The 19,036-nt window shown below is 40.2% G+C and overlaps 3 protein-coding genes, 2 long non-coding RNA genes and 1 other non-coding gene across 12 annotated transcripts in view; 3 read left to right on the forward strand and 3 right to left on the reverse strand.

The window, feature by feature from the left end:
* Positions 1-6,510, forward strand: LOC148409561 (cerebellar degeneration-related protein 2-like). 3 transcript variants are annotated; one of them, XM_088438605.1, is made up of 6 exons: positions 1-229; positions 1,051-1,163; positions 3,370-3,518; positions 3,648-3,848; positions 4,423-4,651; positions 5,049-6,510. In XM_088438605.1, the coding sequence occupies exons 1-6, from the start codon at positions 148-150 to the stop codon at positions 5,562-5,564; spliced, it is 1,290 nt and encodes a 429-aa protein (XP_088294731.1). In that variant the 5' UTR covers positions 1-147; the 3' UTR covers positions 5,565-6,510. The 3 variants fall into 3 exon arrangements, with proteins under 3 accessions (XP_088294731.1, XP_088294732.1, XP_088294733.1); XM_088438606.1 differs by having other exon boundaries at positions 3,648-3,797; XM_088438607.1 differs by lacking the exon at positions 1-229 and adding an exon at positions 296-350.
* Positions 6,419-18,146, reverse strand: polr3e (polymerase (RNA) III (DNA directed) polypeptide E). 4 transcript variants are annotated; one of them, XM_088438593.1, is made up of 21 exons: positions 17,797-18,146; positions 16,900-16,993; positions 16,778-16,828; positions 15,564-15,641; positions 15,364-15,479; positions 14,971-15,053; positions 14,628-14,735; positions 14,500-14,549; positions 13,523-13,642; positions 13,358-13,443; positions 13,142-13,186; positions 12,961-13,052; positions 12,157-12,277; positions 11,999-12,080; positions 11,348-11,407; positions 11,090-11,247; positions 10,946-11,007; positions 9,318-9,799; positions 7,308-7,385; positions 7,079-7,201; positions 6,419-6,994 (listed from the first exon to the last, which is right to left on the reverse strand). In XM_088438593.1, the coding sequence occupies exons 2-21, from the start codon at positions 16,936-16,938 to the stop codon at positions 6,938-6,940; spliced, it is 2,091 nt and encodes a 696-aa protein (XP_088294719.1). In that variant the 5' UTR covers positions 16,939-16,993; positions 17,797-18,146; the 3' UTR covers positions 6,419-6,937. The 4 variants fall into 4 exon arrangements, with proteins under 4 accessions (XP_088294719.1, XP_088294718.1, XP_088294721.1 ...); XM_088438592.1 differs by having other exon boundaries at positions 17,801-18,145; XM_088438595.1 differs by having other exon boundaries at positions 9,318-9,796; positions 17,801-18,143.
* Positions 13,538-19,036, forward strand: part of LOC148409563 (uncharacterized) — a 10,734-nt gene continuing 5,235 nt past the window's right edge. Inside the window, exon 1 of the long non-coding RNA XR_015868343.1 lies at positions 13,538-13,761. This is a non-coding gene — a long non-coding RNA (uncharacterized LOC148409563). The remainder of the gene's footprint in view (positions 13,762-19,036) is intronic.
* Positions 16,219-19,036, forward strand: part of LOC148409564 (uncharacterized) — a 6,070-nt gene continuing 3,252 nt past the window's right edge. Inside the window, exon 1 of the long non-coding RNA XR_015868341.1 lies at positions 16,219-16,387. This is a non-coding gene — a long non-coding RNA (uncharacterized LOC148409564). The remainder of the gene's footprint in view (positions 16,388-19,036) is intronic.
* Positions 18,079-18,160, reverse strand: trnal-aag (transfer RNA leucine (anticodon AAG)). The gene has a single exon. It is a non-coding gene; the product is annotated as a tRNA-Leu (tRNA).
* The window catches only part of eef2k (eukaryotic elongation factor 2 kinase), a 13,677-nt gene continuing 13,198 nt past the window's right edge, over positions 18,558-19,036 (reverse strand). For both annotated transcript variants that reach the window (XM_088438591.1, XM_088438590.1), the window contains one exon: positions 18,558-19,035. In XM_088438591.1, coding sequence (XP_088294717.1) covers positions 18,926-19,035 — 110 coding nt within the window. In that variant the 3' untranslated portion in view covers positions 18,558-18,925. The remainder of the gene's footprint in view (position 19,036) is intronic.

A 19,036-nucleotide genomic window follows, 5' to 3' on the forward strand; every position in this document is an offset into this window, starting at 1 on the left:
TAGGTGATGCTCGTGCACCGGTACACCGGCTGCAGCAAATCAGAACAATGAGCCGCCGCAATTTTTGGAGCAACAAAATCGCGTAGGCGTTCGTCATGTTAATCCGGTGGAGCATTTGTTGAAATTGTAGCTTAGCCGCCCGCCAAAATGTTGACGGACATGAGTGAGGAAGAGGAGTTCGAGTTGAAGGAGGAAGAGCCCTGGTATGACAAGCAAGACCTCGAGCACGGTAACCTTTACATGCTGTCTTCAACGAACTCGTTCAGTCACTCTGATAAAAAAAAAGACTCTCATTTAAGCAGTCGTATTTTTACCTTTTTTTCCAAGGTGAAAGGATGGTTGAATCTGAGGTGGTTATTTATTTTTTTCTCGAAAAGGTTAAAAAAAGATTGCTCAAACGTGCTTTTTTCTGTGACTAATGTAAATAGTCGAAAGCTCTCTCAAAAATCAACGTTTGCTGTCGAAATGAATCCTATGTCGCGATCCCTCGTTTATCGCGTTTTTATGTGCCAAAAAATACCGCAATAACGGTAATAACCTGCAAAGTAGATTGACCCCCCCCCCCCCCTTTTTTTATCCCTTTCTATTTCTAGTTTGTTATCTTCATTTAACAACAAAAATACAGAAAATGTATATTTTTTGTCTGGTATGAGGATAAATATTAAGAAAAATAGTGAGGTAAACCTGCAATGGAAATGATTGTAAATAAAAATCCATGTTGTAGAGGTTGGATATTTACTGAATTTTTTTTTGTAAAGGAAGAAAAAAATACAAGAAACATATCAATGTAAACCTGCAATAAATAAAAAGTTATGGCCTTTAATGAATCTTCACGATAGGGTGAAGTTGCAATATGAAACCACGATGTAATAAAGGAACAGTGTACTGTACAAATATACCAATAATCTAATAATGTACTACTAATATTATAAAAATATTTTTTAAATGACATTTTTGCTTTGCTAATGGTTGTCAGTCAGAATGTGATCCGAGCCTTGCCTCGGTTCTCCTCAATCACCGTCCGTAGCAAAAGCGCACTTTCTCCCGCAGATCTTCAGCTGGCCGCCGAGCTGGGCAAGTCGCTGCTGGAGAGGAACCATGAGCTGGAACAGGGACTTCAGCAGATGTATTCCACCAATCAGGAGCAAGTGCAGGAAATTGAGGTAATATCCCCCTGGCACCGTGGTTACGATAATCAGATATCATATATTGTCCCTGGGTCACTTTGACCCGGGGTATGTTTAGATACCAAAATGTTTGTAATCCAAAGCCAATATTTAGTTTTAACCATTGTTTTATGATTATTTCTCAGGAACAGAAAGAATGTCTCTGGGTCAGTATGACCCGGAGGGTGTGTTTTAATTATCCAAAAATATTAACAACTCAGTTTTGTGTGTGTGGAAACCCCCTCACAAAGTAACAAATGCAATATATAATGTATACCTGTGACATTAATTTCTCTGGAATATTAATAACTTCCTGTCTCAGTTTGACACAGGTTTTGCTGATCAAAAAAATAGGAACATTTCAAAAAACATTGCAAGTAAAAGACACACACAAAATTGTATACAAACAGCATTTTTAATTCAGGTTGATTATACGTAAGTCTTGTTCAGAAAAACTAGTCAACATTAACTTCCGAATGGGTCAGTTTGACCCGCAAAATAGCAGGATGGTTAAGCATATTGTGGCCCAAAAAAATTACAAATAAATCGACGCATGGGGGCGCATGTAACGTTTTCCATCCAGAACATTTTTGCCAAGACACTAAAAGTGGATCTATAGCCATGATGGGCAGTGAATGAGTGACGTTAGGATATATTGAACTTGTTTTTTTCCCCACAGATTTAAAAATTGCACGCATGCAATAATTGTAGTTGAGTCATGTTTTGCCACCAACGTAATCCCCGAGACGGAAGTCAACAGTTAGCGGACTATTTGGACCGCCGCGGATTACTTGAATGTCCTTAAGTGTGCTTTGTCTGAGCGGCGAGGACTTCTCGCCACTCGCGCGGTGAATTAATCCACAAATGTTGACGTCATGGCACATAAACACACTTGCGCGCTTCGGCGTTGTCACCGGGAAGGCAATGTTCCTTGACAACAGCTTCAAATTGCTGCTCTGATAAGATAAACGCTTCACATTTGGAGATAGTGCACATTTTGATACGATTGTTTTCGTTGTTTTTCTGTTGGCTGTCAGGCAGGGGAATGCGCATAAAATAAGAGTTTTTCAGGAGAAAAAAATATTCTGATAGTAGCTACGGTCATTTCAATTGTGAAATGCAGCAATGGCACATAGCATGGAATTATTTGTGAAATGATTCAATTTTTCAAAATGGATGTTTATTTTTTAAGGTTCCATCTCAAGCCACGCCCATTTTTAACATTCATGGCTTCCTGGTTAGTTTACGCAAGTTATTTAACTGAATCCTACACCAAAAACACTACCCTCAAAAGTATGTATTTTTTTTCCCCGTTGTGTTTTTCTTTTTAAGTTTCCATCCTAAGGCACACGGTTGTTATTGGTTATTAGTTTACAGCAGTTGTTGTGCTTTAACTAAATCCTAAACCAAACGCACGCATCCAAAGAGTTACTCATTTATTTTCCCTATTTTTTTTAAACATTCCATCTTAAGCCACACATTTTTTTTTTCATAGTTCCCTGGTTAGTTTACACCAGTTGTTGTTTTAACTAAAATTCTGCACTACACTTATCCCCTTTTTAAATTTTCATCTTAAGCCTCGCACATTTTATTTCCCCCCCATTAGGTCCCGGTTAGTTTACACAGTTGTGATTTGACTAAATCCTGCACCGAACACATCCCCTTTAAAAATGTTACCTATCTACATATCATTCCTATATTTTTTTCCTTTTTAATATTCCATCTTAAGTCATGCACATTTTTTCCATCGATCTCAATTAGTTTACACTAGTTGTTGTGATTTGACTAAATCCAGCATCAAACGACTCCCCTTCAAAAATTTACCTATTGTCCTTCCATTATTATTTTTTTCATGTTTCCATCCTGAGCCATGTACATTTTTTTACATAAGTCCCAGTTAATTTACACGAGTTGTGATTTAACTAAATCCAGCACCAAAGCCATCCCATTCCACTACTTATTCTTCTTAGTGTTTTTTTTTTCTTAAGTTTCCATCCTAAGCCATGCATATTTTTTTTTTTATCATTGATCCCTGGTTACGTTACAGCAGTTGTTGTGTTTTAACCGAATCCTGCACCAAACACATCCCCTCGAAATTTTTGGGTCGGACTTAGGCGCCAAGTGCACGGAAATGTATTCTTGCGCTCTGTGACATTTTTTGCTGATGTTTATTGATTTTTTTCTTCTTCTTGCTGTGGTCCAGTACCTGGGCAAACAGGTGGAGCATCTGCGGCAGGTGAACGACCAACACGCCAGAGTTTACGAGCAGCTGGACGTGGCGTCTCGCGAGCTGGAACGGACCAACTGCGAACTGACTCATGACAATCGCGCCGCCCAGCACAAGATCCACGGGTTCGAACCTAACGCATCTTTTTTCAGACACGTCTACTGCCATCGACGGCTATAGACGTTGAAAATCGGAAAATTGGGCTTGAATTAATTGAGCTCCAAACGAAATTTGGTGTCTTTTGTTCAACGCAGGCTGACGGAAACCGCGGAGGCGCTGCAGACGCGCGTGGACGAGCTGCAGCGGCAGGTGGACGACATGAAGCTGGGGGCCCCGCAGCTCCCCCAAGGGGGCCAGCGGAGGTGGCGCGGCGCCCAGAGTCTGGAGGAACTGCAAAAACTCAGGTTTCAACCCGCCGCTCTTTCTACACTTCAGGTTACACCGAATGACATCAAGTGAGGACCGGTATGTTTTATTTATTTATTTATTTTTTGGGGTCGTAATTTGACTTTGCGGTTTGTCAAGACTTCCCAATGTGTTCGATCTAAGTTCGGAATCATGCCGCAACATGAAAAGTAGAAAAAATGAAGCGCTGTACGTGTTACGTCAGCTTATCGTCGCTTGTGTGTTAGGACACTCAGATAAAACTTCAGTATGATGACTGATGTGCTGTATAATAAGGTTGAGATAAGTGGAAAAATCCTCTTAGCTCAAGAGTGCAAAGTGCCTATTACACAATTTCCGCCACACCAGACTTTTACTTTCAGCTTTAAAAGCAAAATATGTATATAGTTATTGTTATTTATTCATTTACCATTTGTAAACAAGCTTTTACCACAACATACACCTGACTCTAGTAGTAAATATAAAAAAAGGCTGAGCAATTTTAGCAAAAACATTTGTATTCTGTCATTTTTAGTAGCTCACTTTTTTACATTATGCAGTAATCCGTTAAGTATAAGCATGAAGTTGGTGTATTTTACAAATACTGCATATTTTTCCCATATTTACATAAGCATCTGCATGCAGGCAACGCAACGGCGACCCAGAAGATCCCTGGCTCGGCACGGAATCGCACCACAGCGTGCAGCAATGGCACGAGGAGCAGCAGGCGTCACTGCGCCGCTCGCTGCGCGGCCTCCAGGCTCAATACGACAGGGAACGCGCGCGGCGGGAGGAAGCCGAGCGGGAGGCGGGGCTTTTGAGCAGGCAAAACGCCGCGCTCGAGCAGCAGCTGGCTGGCATGGAGACGTGCAGGGTACGACGAGGCACAATGTACATCCACACTTACGTCTGCGCCTATTTTATAACTGCTTTATAATTACCCCGCAAAAAAGTTATTTTTTTGCTTTCGATTAGCTGCTAAATTAAGCTGAAATTGTTTATTTCCTAATATGCACTCTGGTTTACACACTTACATACGTTAGGCCGCATACTTGGATTCAAATGTGGATGGAGTACCAAACTCAAAAGGCCGAAAACACAAGTATCAAACTCAAGGCCCGGGTGCCAGATCCTATTTTATATGAGAAAAAGCCTTGATGCCGCTTTTTATTTTTTTAAATAACGTGCTTATTTTTTACAGCGTTTAATTAGTAAGTAAAAATATAAATGGCAACGCTCATTTTTGACACTTACTTGTTTTGTGCGCACAGATGCGAGTGTCTGAGTTGGAGCGAGAGACGGAGGAGCTTCGTCACCTTTGGAAGTCCGAATCCTTCTCCCGCCTGAACGTGGCGTACGCTCTCCCGGAGGAGGAGGAAGAGGGCGTCGGAGAAGTCGAGCCCGGCGACTTGTCCCCCCGGGGTCGCCGGCCCCTCAAGCGATGGGCCAGCGAGGGTCTCCTGAAAAACAAGCGCGCCGCCGAGCACGAGTGCTGGTGCGCCCGGCGGGCCGGGAAGACGCAAGGCGGCGGCATCTCTCTGCTCAACGAGTTGGACGCGCAGTACAGCGCCTTGCAGGTCAAATATGAGCGGCTATTAAGGCACTTTGGATTAAAGCAACATCAAGAAGAAGAAGAGGAGGAGGTGAGCCACAAGGCCGTCCAGACCGTGGACTACCAAAGCGGGTTCCACCAGCCTGAGTACAAGGCGCTGTTCCGGAAGATTTTCGCTCGCATCCAGAAAACCAAAGAGGACCTGGAGAACAGGGACAGGCCAACCTGCACCTGATGCAATAAACGCGAGCAGGAAAAAAAAAAAAAAAAAAGACTTCTGCTACTTTGTAAGTTTCACCAGATGATTGCAATCTTCAATGACTTCCAATGGAAACTTTGATTTAGAACTATTTCTCTGGGGCTGGGCGATATGGCCTTAAAGAGATTCAAGACTATTTTCTCTTTCTTTTTTGGATCGGGGGCAACATTTTGACAGGAATAGATGTTTTTGCCTGACTGTCTGAACGTTTGCCACGCATAGTGAGAAAATTAAGTTGGCGACACCTACTGTTTTAGTAAACTACTTCCTCTTGGTTCGCACCTTGTTTATGGAAGCTGTGCATGTCAGCAAAAGAATTACAGGATTACTAATTTATTATTTTTGAGCACTTTTTCCTTAATCCCTGCAATCGCTAATAGGCTTGAAGCCATTTAATCCTTCAAAGTAAAATAAGAAATTACATAGAACATAAAAACTTTGACAGTCTTAGTGAAAGAAGAAAAAGTGATGGTGCTTCATATTATGCAACAAATATTCCTGAGCCAATACTTGATTATAAATGTATGTCAGATGACCACATGAACGTTTTGATCGCCTGGCTGTTTAGTTAGCTAATTATGTCTTGTCTTTTTTTTTCGAAATCAGGTATGTTTGTGAATGATGCTAATGCTAAGTTCATTTAAAAAAAAGAAAAAGCCGAATGTCGCTCTTCTGAGCCGCAATTATTGTTTACATAGCTTAGTATATCCGATTAAGCATATTTATCGTATCAAACTATAAAACGCCGCTTGGGAAAGAGTCATGTCTTTGGTTGCATTGTAGCAGTTAATGACCAAACATATCACAACTTTGTCTCAAGAGCAATAAAATCAACTTTCAATTAAATGTTTTTATTGATCATCCACAACCGTTTTTGTTTTTTTTTTAACATTTGAATAAAAGCAACGAAAAAGCAGTTCAATTTTTTGTCCACGCTTTTTAACCACTGCCATTTGGACCATGAGTACAGATGCATGATGTCTGAAATTAACTACTTAAAGTCTTGATTTTGGTTATGTGTTTAAAAAAAAAAAAGTGCCATCTGGTGATTTCGTAATTGAGGCTACTTGTGTCTTGTGGATTATGACATTCTACACCTTAATGTGAATGGATGAATGCATAATAGTGGCTGTGCAGCCTTCAAAAAGGTCCATCGGAACCAAAAAAAAAAAAAAACTAAATGAGGCATTTGTGTTTCAAGCCTTACTCCTTCCTTTTTTTTTTTCCACCGTTCCAAGCGGCACACGGCAACTTCGTCGTGACCGGCCGCGACCGGCTCTCACCTCGGCCGCGCTCCCTTGGGACACTGTGATTGGCTAAATGTGCCTTCTGGGGGCGGGTTGTTTGGGTCATGACTTGATGGTTCCCTTCAGGTACCACATGCCGCCGTGGCTGCTACAGCATTCCTAGGACAAAGAAAAAAAAAAGTTAGGATTTATTTATTTATCGCTTAAAGAACACCGCTCCCCGTTTAGGCGGCATGCGCTCACTTTTAGCAGCCGGTCCAGTTCGGTTTTGGAGACGTCGCCAAACTCTTCGCCGAGCCGGGCTTGCACCGCGGTCCGTTTCACGCGATACGTTTTGGTGAACATCTCATAGAGAAGACGCCGGTGCTATGAACGCCCGGAAGAAAGAAATTAGCTTAACATGAAGATGAGTTAGTTTTTTCTTTTTCTAGAACTAGCTAGTAAGCCGATATTTTTTTCTTTTCCGATTTACCTTGTCGACGTTCTCTCCGGTCTCCCACAAGCCAAACACCTTTTGCTCGTCGGCCGAAGCCGTTGTCAGAGCGGGAAACTACGATTGGGGAAAAAAGAAACAAGTTGAAGAAATGTACAGAGGAGCATCTTTCATTTCAACTGAAGTCAGCTACCGTAATTCCCCAAATATAGGACCCACTCGTGTATAAGACGCACCCTTAATTTTAGGGTTAAATACTAGTATTTTCTATGTTATTGTGTATAGGACGCACCAACAGTTTGGCAGCATTGTAAAAAAAAAAAAAAAGGGAAATAGAACGGATACAAATTTCTTTGTGAATTTTTCATGTTTTGTGTTCATTAAGTGTTAAGTGTTTATCAGGTTTCCCACATTGTGAGCAGTCAGTGAATGCTGCACCAGTTAAAGCGTTGGAGGCGGCTGTTTGCTTTTTCTCACAATGCAGCTCAAGTTCATTTTGCCATAAATACTCAAAGTTGCGCACCATCCGTGCTACACCAAGTTTATGATTCTGCGTGTACGGCAAAAGATCAGAAGTGTTTACGTGTGGTTTCTTTTCCTAGTGTAGTCTGTCTGGTTCATGTGGTCCTATTCAACAAAAAATGTTCCAGGGTAGTTTTGCAGTTCTGTTGAGGTTACCAAGCGGTTCCTGGTTTTACACAGGTTATCAGTTCCACTTCAGTATGCTTACAAAACTTGGCAAAACCATAATCTTATTGGAATCGTATTTAGCAATGTTTTGCCCAGAATAAAATATGTGCTTCCAAAAACGGTCACCAGGAAGGCTACAGCTCGGGTAACCCAACACGGTTCGGCTCAGGTAACCGAATATAATAATCCAGGTGAATAACGACCAAATGTTTCTACTCCACCAATTACAATTCGTAATGTAGTCTAGCCTGGCATAAATTAGCAGCCAGACAAAGTTGAGTTTGAAGTAGTCCAAATGAAGTCGCAAAGATCCGAAAATAGCCAGCTGGAAGCAAAAGGGCAGACACTGTCTGTGTTCCCTGGCCTCTTGACAGGAGGCAGGTCAGTCCCTTCCAGGTCGGCCCCCCTGCCAGTTTAGCGACTCTAGCAGACGTAATGAGCTTAGCGTCGAAGCTAATCGCTCGGTCGCCTAATAAATGTGGCGTGCATCCATTGGTACCACCGGTCCCCACCACGCCACTTCCAATCCTCTCTAGGCTGCTGGGATAAGACTTAACCCGCAACTTGGAATGCAAGACTTTGACTCCCAGACATGGCGGCAAATCTGATAAATTTATGAAAGCGATAAAGCGCAGTCAAAACACAAGACGTATCAGGCAATGTTCAGAGTGAGACGTGTCTATCCATCCTTGTTCTAAAGGACAGAGGGAGAAGCTTGCTGAAAATCACAAATCTTTGGGTGGTTTAACAGGGGCGTATCTCAAAGATTTTTTTTGTCAGTAGTCGCCATGCACAGTCAGGGTTTCATGAAATACTATATTCTTTATATTATGCATAAGCCATTTATATTACTATTATGCAAGGGGTCTAAGATGTTGCAGGATGCTGCATATTTGTAAAAGTGACGGAAAAATCACAGTTATCAAAAATGTCCTCCGAGGTGTAGTGGTGCACAAAACAGTAGCCAGAAAGTGGAGTTGAAGGAGTGGCCAACATGTAACTTCACCCCTGGTGCTTAAGGACTCAGTTTCTTACTTCCACTAAGGTTCTTCTCAGGTATTCAAAAAAAGGTCCTGCCTTGCTGACCAAATATGGTTGTTCTCATTTTACCAAATAAGGTTCTCTTGGTTCCACACAGATGATTGCTTTTGTTCAGCTGAATAGATAATGTTCCGCTTGGTGCTGTTTAGGTTACCAGAATGTCTCAGTTTGATGACTAAATATGATCCGCTCAGGTTCAGCCCAAGGATGGTTTTGCAAAACTTGACTTGTTTAACTCATTCAATCCCCCAGATATATTTGAGCGTCTTTGCAGTCCAGACATTTTTTTTGAAATATTAATTTGCAAGAAATACTCACAGGCACCATGATCTGCTTGCAGCGACTGAGCAGCACGGCTTTCTGCAACATGTGGTCCGACACGGGTCCGAAGGGGATGTGGCCGGCCGGCATGGTGGCCAGGTGGAGGCTGAAGAGCCTCTTCAGCTCGTTGAGCGTCAACACGGGATTCTTCCCGAAGGTCTTTGTCACAAAGTCCAAGAGCTCCGGGTAGGGCTCGCCGGCGGGGCCGCCGCCGCCGTTTGCGTGCTCGGCGCCGGCGTAGCCGTTGAGGGAGCCGTTCGGGATAGTCGACAAGGACGACGGAGGAGCGGACGTGTCCATGGGCTCCGCCTCACCGTCGCTGAGGGGCTCCTCTTTGATGCGGAGGCCGCCGCCGCCGCCGCCGCCGTTACTTCCTGCTCGCTTGGCGTCCAGATCTTTTTGGAGAGACGCTTGCTTCTCCTGCGCTCGATTCTGCGCCAACTTCAGGCGCTGCTCGCCGCTGATGTGGATCGGCTCTGCTGGACCCCAAAAACATTTGCTGCGTTGATATTTACACTTTAAACTCATTAGAATCACTTGCTACGTTTAATTCACTCAGTTAAAATTGCTTTTTTGAGCTTCGGTTGGAATTGCTAATTTAAATCATCATTATTACAAGAATATAATTGTTATGAGCGTTAGGTTCTATTATTAATATTTGCAATGATCGTGGCAAATTAAAGACCTTACTGGATGCATTAACCCTCCAGTTGTGTTTGTTTCTTAAGAACAATGTTCATGGGCCAATGTGAACCACTTCAACAGTTAATCATAAAAATAAAAATAAATCACATAAAACAATACAATGGAATTAAAAAGACAAAAAAAAAAAAAAAAAAGATCGGAGACTAAGTTTGGTCGCGTCTAAATTTTCCAAAGTGGTCAATATGACCTGCAACATAACAGGAGTTGATGATAATCACTATGATACATAACTCTTAATATTATGAATTTATCCCCATTATCTTTACTACTAAGAAATTTCAAAACCACTTTTTTTTCAGATTGATACCAGTAGGAGTATTCAACTGTTGCCTGGTCACCGATACCAAGTGCAGATACCACTAGTTTTTTTGACACTCAAAATTCCCCCCAAAAAAGACGAATAATTTGAGAATAACTAAATAAATGGAATTTTTCTATTTCTCTCATTTGTAATGTCTACTTTCTGAACGTAAAACTGCTCCAAGACAGCCGATAAGGTGTTGCGAAGTCACTTCAATCACAGTCCCTAGATCACCATTTTTCGTAGACTTAAAAAATTACAATTACACTTTACGAGTATTATTATTATCATGAGCAGAAATTATTATTACAATAATTGTTATAAGGATTACTATGATATTTTTTTAATCTCAATGGCCTGTCACTGCTTTCATTATTATTAACTCATGTCAAAAGCAATAAGCATTACTATTATAATTGGTTGTAATTTTTTATGTATATATATATATATATATATATATATATATATATATATATATATATATATATATATATATAATTGGTTATTTAGTGAGGTTTATGATTACAATGAGTAAAACAATGAATTTGTCTTCTACTTCTAAACTTGACAGTGATGCATTAAAGATCTGTACTACTGAGTGAAGTATCTTACTACGCACCAGGCTGCGGAGAATTCTTTGGCAGGAAGTCGTCTTTTGAGAAGTTGAAGACTTTTTCCAACCTTGAAAAGGCAAAAACCAGAGCAAAATGTTGCAAAAAAGGCCAATCTCGTTTCCTTGGTGACAACTTGCGGCGTGACCCACTTGCTCTGGATGCCCGTCCACAACATTTGCTGGCGGTGGGCCACGTCGGCGTGTTTCTTGATAAACTCGGTGTCGGCGGGCAGCAGGAACTCCCAGCCGCGGTTGACACGCGGCACGGCCACCTGCTCCAGGAAATCTTTCACATCCTCCGGAGGAAGCTGCAAAGAGGAGCAAGTGAGAACACAAACTTTAGTATCCTTTATGTTTGCTAGAGGGCTTTTTTTGTATACATGGCTGATAAGAAAAACAGAGGCTTACTTTGATTATGGCCGCCACTTCCTTCCTCATCAGGGAACGCTCCAGAGTGAACCGCCACATCTGCATAGTAACAAATATGAAAAAAAAAAAAGTATAAAAGAAGGTTTAATCAGTTGTTCACTTCCAAGCAAGTGTGTAAAATGCAAAACATTTGAAAGTTTATGTGCCAAACAAATACAGTGGTCATTATAAATATACACGCACTTACTTGATGACTTAATTATTTTTAAATTATTATTGAAATGAATGCTATTTAGAAATACATTTACCATTGGAAGACAGCTGAAAAAGATATCACATGTGCTCAAGGCTTAAGTAATGCACAGCTCATCTTGTGAATATCACATGAGCAAAGGGTGAGCCGTGATTGGTTGTTACCAGACTAGAGGTGATGTAATTTTCAGTTGACAGGAAGCTACACAAAATACGTATTTTTAAAAGTATTAATTGAACATAAAAACATATTTTATTGCATTAATTATTTTTTTTGTTACTAAACTAAATAAGCTGAATATGTGGAATAACCATTTAAATAACCATCAGATCATAATTTATGACTGTTTCTTTTATATATATATATATATATATTTTTTTTTTCTAAAGGGTTGACTTTTTCTTGCCCCAAAAAAATAAAGTGATGAAGTGCCTCACCACAAAGTCTCTGCCGCGACATAGGACGTCAGCCGGAACGCCGCTGTGAGGACTACACGTGTTTTTGGGATACAGAACATCACTGAAAGCACAACATGTAAGCATTAAAACTCAGCTGGATCCAACCATAATCAAAGAGAGTGTGCTGAGCCTTGTACCTCTTCACCACCCAATTGCCCTGGACGAGCAACGCCACCTGCTGGATGCAGCGCAGCACGGCGGTGGAGTCGGTGCCGGAAGCCATCAGGCCCATTAGACTGGCGAACTGGATCACCTTGACTGCAGAATCACACACCAGAGAGAAAAGACCACAAAATCATTTTATCACACAGCTGTTGTAGCTGATGTGTCTGGAGACTGTTTATTTATTTAGAAATGTCACAGGCCCATGTTTTTTTTTCCTGATCTTTACAAAATTGCAATGATTTTGTGTTTTGAATCATTGCTATACTGACGCAGTTGGGCAATCATAAATAAAAGCAAAAATGAAGCCATAAAATAATGAAAGTAAATTAAATTTGTGGGAAACGTATTACCAATGTAATATATAAAAATCAGTATTGGGAAATCAGTACATTTCTGAACTAAAATATTTTACTAATGTCTTAAATAATAAATCAAACAGTTCTTTAATGAGACAAATGAACAAAATAAAATCAATGACTAATGACTGATTAAATCGACTGATTGGGACCGGTCAAAAACTGTCCATACAGCCAATTATTTTAATTTTAGCTTGATGTCCTCAACACAGGTAACATTATTGGTTACTGAAATAATGTTAATTCATTAAAAATGTTAAAATTCGTCAAATATCGTCATCTGCCTTATAAAAAAAAAAAATCTATATTGGCCAGGCCCTACACACAATTTTGGTAACCAGGAAACAGCGAATTACTCATCTTGATCACGTAAACACACAATGAGCTCGATGCATTCATATATTTGTGATGCTATCTCACCGTTCTTCATCAGCGTCTTGATCTGCTCGGACAGCGGCAGCGTGCGCAGCTGAGCCATGGAGAGCACGTTGCTAGGACCGATGGGCTTCACGCTACGGCACAGACATAAACGACAGGATGTGGATCTTGTTCATTCAAATGTGTCAAAACTACAGTGAGAAATAAAAAAATGAACACTTACAATTTTTCCTCTGCCAATGGTGGCATTAGCATTGTGAGGTACTCCCTGCAAGGGCAAACATTTTTGAGCATTATTGAAACACATTTTTATCATTAGTGAGAAGTAGGGAAACATCATGTACGAAGCTGAAAAAATGAATAGCATGTGCGCTCCAATTCGAGAAATCTTGTCTCAAACTTGTATGCAAATTAAGTTAAAGATGCATCAAGAACTCACTTGGGCGATTTAACCAGCTCAGAGTTGTCTGAGGAGTCCATGTTCTGACAGAACAAGTACTGCCTTTCATGTTCCGAGCGCCCGTCCTGATGCAAAACGGAATGGCAGATTTACATCAGGACTATTGAGTGCAATCCTAGCCGCGAACTTGTCATGCTGCGCTACCTTGATGCCGTGGTACTGCAAATGGATCCAGGGCTCTTCAGCTTGCTTTTTCTGGAGGAACTCGTACGACTGGATCCTCCTCTGGCGCGCTTGTTCTGACTCGGGCCGAGCAAATCTCACCTACGAAAAAGAACAAACAAAAAAACAAAGTAGATATGATGCGTTTGGAGCGGGCATAGTTTTTTTTTGTTTGTTTTCTTGCCTAATTTCGACGTGGTGAAGGCCTTCAGTTCAGTGAGGTAAGCTGTTGAACACACATGCACTTTTATTGTATACTATTTAACTCGTTTGCTACCAAAAACGTGGAAATGTCTTTTTAAATTAATAAGTTTCACGCGCAAATGTTATGTTTCTTGATTTTTTTTTCCCCCCAAACAAAGGTTATCTCAAAGGTTTGATGTATCTCTACTGCTTAAAAGCCATTTTGTGCTATAAAAACAAAGCCACTAAAGTAAGACCCAAAGAAGTATATGACAAATGTAAATTAACAGGTTTCATGGTGTTCTTTTGGCAAATAAACGTTATTTTGAAATCAAATCCCCTTTTGATGTGTTGCGCGCTAGTTGATTAGATGTTTGAGCTGTAACAAAAGCAAAAAGTATTAGTGTGAGAGTCAAGAAATTAGTTCTGTTTAGAAAAAGGAGCTAGGTTTTACATTTGATTAGACAGTGCAGTCTAATCTTACTTTTGATAGTCCCTTGATTCTATTGCCATATAACACACCAGTGTGTGCACCTTCAAAGATCAGTCAAAACCATCGAAAATGGCAGGTACAGTAGAGGCTTTCTTTTGAAAAGTGACTGGGATTGAATGATTTAATACTGAATAGGATGTATGTATTGTTCTTAAGTGTTTTAGTAACATTTAGTAAATAGAAAATTCACAATATATATAAGTATTTGAAGGGTGCAGCATATGCACGTGTATAACCTCTGGCTGACTTGGCGCCAGGAAAAATTGGGAAAGCAAGCGCTTACCGAAATGGCCTTGGCTTCTTCCTCGCCTTCGTCCTGGGACGAATCTCCGCCTGTGTGGATGCACAGAGCCAACAAATGGAAAATGAGACATTTTTTTAAATACGGGGAGAAAAAAATTCAAAGGGCACCTTCATTGGCGGCTTCTCGTTCTCTGGTTTTGTTATCAGCCTTGTCAAGGTACGCAAAGCTGGGCCTCATCTGTAGGATTCCTGTCAAGGGCGTCACGTGAAGTTCACCTATTGACAATTTAAAAAAAAAATAAATAAATAGGATGATCTCCAAAAATGTGACTTTCAATTAAATTTCATGTTTTTAATCAAAACGTATCATAATTTGCCAGATAGAACCAAATGTTTTTACGCCATGTAGAAAAATATACAATTATTAGGATAACCACAATGTATCCTTTCACAACATTTTCCTCCGACACACATATTAGCTTTTTTTCCAATAATAAAGACAAGTTGAAACCTTTTCGAAAGATGGCAGCAGCATAGCGAGAGGTGTTGGTCGTGGCTTGGATAGACGAGAAGGTCTGATTGTCCATCATTTTCCTGCACAAAAGACATCAGCGTCAATGGACAAGCAAAAAGTGCTTTGTTACATCAAGGAAATAATCAGTTTAAATGACCACATGTCGATTACTGTTTAATTGAAACAATGACAAACCTATTTTTTGCACAGTGAGACCCTAAAAAATATGCATTATCCATTTTTTTCGAGTGAAAAACTGCCAATGTTTTGAGGAACTGTAAATTGCGTGCGTACTTTGAAGAGAGCGACATCTAGTGGACTTTTTAGAGCGTAACACAATTAACACACTAAACATGTTCTGGAGCAAGCCCATTTAGCCATAAAACATACACTGAATAGGTGTTGTTCTCCTCGTAGCCGGTGCCGTCCACATTCAGCGCAATTTGCTCGCCCTTGCTGCGACAATAGTTGGGGCTGTTGGTATCCATGGCCATCTGCAGCTCCACCTAGCAACAAAGTCACAACTTAAGACTTCCTGGATTAGTTTTACAATAGAGTCAGACAGTGTGGATTCAAAGTTTTCCATTTACCCGCTGTTGTTTGGGTTTGATTTTAGCAGCCAAAAGCCTGACGTCGTCGTAGGTCATGATGGATGGTCGCACGGGGTACTGGAACAGGAAAAAATGTGACAGCTAGGACCTGCCTAAATTTTTTTTTTTTTTTTTTCCTTATTTTGACATCATTTTCCTCCAACAATTTATGTGAAGGTAAATGCTGAGGAAAAATGTTCTATATCTTATTTGCATCTGGACAAATAAATGAAAAATAATGCCTATAAAACCTATTTTATTTCTATAAGATGTCATATAACAAACATCTCGTCTAACTATAGAGTTTGTACATAATGATTGTCATTTGTTACTTTACAATAGCTATAAAATTTGTCATATTTTCTTTTTATGTTTGATGCTGTTTTTATCAGATCAACAACCATTGCTTTTTTTTCAAGGAACAAACACAAAATATGTATTGTTTCCGTCCAAAAAGGTTTCAAAGTGGAATATTTGAAATAATTGTATTAGGGCCTTTGTTAGGTCAGTAATTCATTACATCACTGATTTTAATGTATTTTTATTTTTGGAGCAAAGACTTAAAAAAAAATAAGCACTTTAAATGGTGCAATAAAGGGATGCTACAAGTTTCTTGCACAACTAGTACAAGAACGTTTGTGCCTTGAAGGCTATTTTTTCATGTGCCGCTGACGTATTTTGTCAAATCTGTCTGCTCCTTTTACCTTATGAGTAAAAGTGAGGCCAGTGGTTGATCTATTTTCAAATCAAGAGATATTTTGAGCCTTCTCCAATCATCAAATTCCTCTGATGTATAATCTGGTCATGCGCTGCATTCAAAGAAGGTAGGAAATCCCACCGTCAACTAGTAAAAGCGCACGAAAATATCTCTTTGAACTTAGCTGTCTGGAAAAAAAATATATTCCACCCACCCAAAAAAAATCATCATATTGAGCCATCTTTATTGTTTACGTTAACCTCAAACACTTTGAGGTCAGAAATGGGACAATCTGAGGGCGATAAATGCAACCCCACCTTCATCAAATGCAGCATTTTACTTTGGGGCCCAAGTATGGACTATTGTAAATGCCTAAATAGGATTACTATCTGTGCTCTTTTGTATACATCAAGTTTAAAGCCTGTAAAACACATTTTTAACATTTAAATTCCTTAAAGCACCTTTAAAGGCTATCTATTGAACCACAGTAGCAATACCAGAAAGAGGAAAAACCTACCTGGAGTAGATAAAGTTTCTCCGCGAGGCTTTTGGCAAGATAAACGTCAATCTGCGGGTAGAAAAATAAAGTAAACACTTCTGATTGATTCAACAGCATCATCTCTTCCAGTGAGTGTATACCTCCTCTATAATGGGGTCGTCGTCATCACCGCTGGCCATATTTTAGGAATCCGAGGGAAGAGGGGAAAGGAGGTGTAGGGAGAGTGAATCCAACCTTTCAGAGACAAGCATATGTATACATATAGTTTAACACTTTGAGTTATGTAACATATCATGCTCAGAGCCACGTTTTTGTAAAGAAACAAACAAAAAACAATACATTTACCATGTTAGTTTTAAAAGGTGACAAACAGCTTGAAAGGAACACAATTTTCCATCTTGCACAATGGCAGAGCAAATAAATTTCCAACCGCCTGGAAATCAAATGTTTAAAGTCGCAAATGAGCATTTTAATGCCTCAATGCAACATGCATGTGACGAATCAGAGCTAAAATGCTAATAGAAGCAGGTAAACACTGATAATGATGAGGTCAGCCAGGTGATGCAAGACGGTGACATCGAATCCAAAATGCTTCCCAAGGTGTAAACACATTAAAACAAGCTAGCTAACATCACCAGTCAGCGATTACTTTGAATTTTAAGCCCATTTCGAGCAATTACTCCCAAAAGCAAATCTTATTTCGATGTGTGCTAGCACATTAGCAAAACACTGCAATTTGTCAAACGGGCCTTCACTTAACTCCAAGAAAGTAGTAAAAAAACAACAAAATACCACAGCGTGTGCATTATAAAACGAACTGCACGAAGCCCACGCAAAGGACAAAATGTTTTAATAACACGCGTAAACATGACGAAGTGATCTGACGTTGAAGTTGCCGCTGGTTAGCATCTTTAGCATAGCCGCCTAGCTTTGATTCACACATGCCGGTTGAAATAAAACTGGGCGAGCAGACGGGCCTCTTTTTAAACGTAAATTAAAACGTACCGAAGATCACGGTAACAATATACATATATTACCTACAATTATCCGAATGTGAGAGCTATCTCATCAGCGTGACATGTGTCCGACAGCGCGGACGAAGCAGTGGAAGAAGGAGCTCATACACGCACGAAGTAAGCACCATGTTGACTCGGATCCACATTCGACACGTGGGAAGCGAGCCCACAATGCAAAGCGGGTCAGAAAAATACGACTCGGCGTTTTGGTTCTGTTCATCTTTTACCTTTGTTACTTGTCAAAATGGGAGATAAAGTTATGTTGAATAAAGTGCACGCAACACGTCGAGAAAAAAAAGATACTGGCAGCGGTGGGATTCGAACCCACGCCCCCGAAGAGACTGGAGCCTTAATCCAGCGCCTTAGACCGCTCGGCCACGCTACCGATACAGCATGTGAGCATTATGTAGGTATATAATATCAAACAAATTGGGTCGTAATATGTATTGTGCTGATTTCTTTGCTGTTAAAGTTGTGTAACGTGTTGTTTCATTTTGCTTTAATGATTAAAGTTTAATCTCTATTGTAGAGCACTCCAGTTTTTCGTATGAGATCATTATCATAATGGGCAGTTGGTGCGCTATAAAAGTAATTTACTATATTTGGTATTATGTATTGGTTTCAACTTTAAACCCAAAATGGATCAATTATCCATCTTTTTAAAGTTGGGTTTTCTTTCAATGCTTTCCCTTTAATGTGAATGTTTTTTAATATTAGTTTACCAACCACAGACCGTTTTTGTTGGGAAACAGTTGCTAAAAATAAAAACTCCACATCAAACATTTACTCATTGAATTCAATGCAAACTTTATTTTTTTTTATTTTTTTACAGTCACTTAATGTAAGCCTTTTTAATATCTGCTCTTCCAATAGAAAAGTATAACGTAAACAATTGTACTGTTTTGGCTCCACGAACCACATTCACAGAAGACAAATTTAACATTGAAACAGCACCCCCCTCAATGAAAATCTTGCGCCGCAGAAAACTCGATCATGCTCAAATGCTGGAAGGCTTAAACATGCAACACACGCAAAGCACCGTTATCTAAAAACCTGTTTTGTAAAAAAAGATGTAAACGCAACACCTTCAGGGTCAGACAGGACACGTGAAGCCTTTCTTTTTAAGTGGTAAAAGTGTGCATACGCGGAGTTACTCCTCCATCAACGCCCAAGCTTCCTCGGCTTTCATGTAGTACTGGTTTGCCGAGCGCCCTTTCATGGCCTCCATGGCTGCTTCTGCGGCTTCTGTGAACAGGTCACC

The sequence above is a fragment of the Hippichthys cyanospilos genome, chromosome 17, assembly GCF_059441005.1.
Source record: "Hippichthys cyanospilos isolate Australia breed blue-spotted pipefish chromosome 17, RoL_Hcya_1.0, whole genome shotgun sequence".
Taxonomy (NCBI): domain Eukaryota; kingdom Metazoa; phylum Chordata; class Actinopteri; order Syngnathiformes; family Syngnathidae; genus Hippichthys; species Hippichthys cyanospilos.

Bases quoted from the DNA above. Each gene is read 5' to 3' on its own strand.
- LOC148409561 (XM_088438605.1), top strand. From the start codon at position 148: ATGTTGACGGACATGAGTGAGGAAGAGGAGTTCGAGTTGAAGGAGGAA. The intron at 1,164-3,369 runs GTAATATCCCCC...GCTGTGGTCCAG, and splicing joins AGCAAGTGCAGGAAATTGAG to TACCTGGGCAAACAGGTGGA. The intron at 3,519-3,647 runs GTTCGAACCTAA...TGTTCAACGCAG, and splicing joins GCCCAGCACAAGATCCACGG to GCTGACGGAAACCGCGGAGG.
- polr3e (XM_088438593.1), bottom strand. From the start codon at position 16,938: ATGGCCAGCGGTGATGACGACGACCCCATTATAGAGGAG. The intron at 12,081-12,156 runs GTACAAGGCTCA...TTGTGCTTTCAG, and splicing joins GGCAATTGGGTGGTGAAGAG to TGATGTTCTGTATCCCAAAA. The intron at 11,248-11,347 runs GTAAGCCTCTGT...TCCTCTTTGCAG, and splicing joins AAGTGGCGGCCATAATCAAA to CTTCCTCCGGAGGATGTGAA.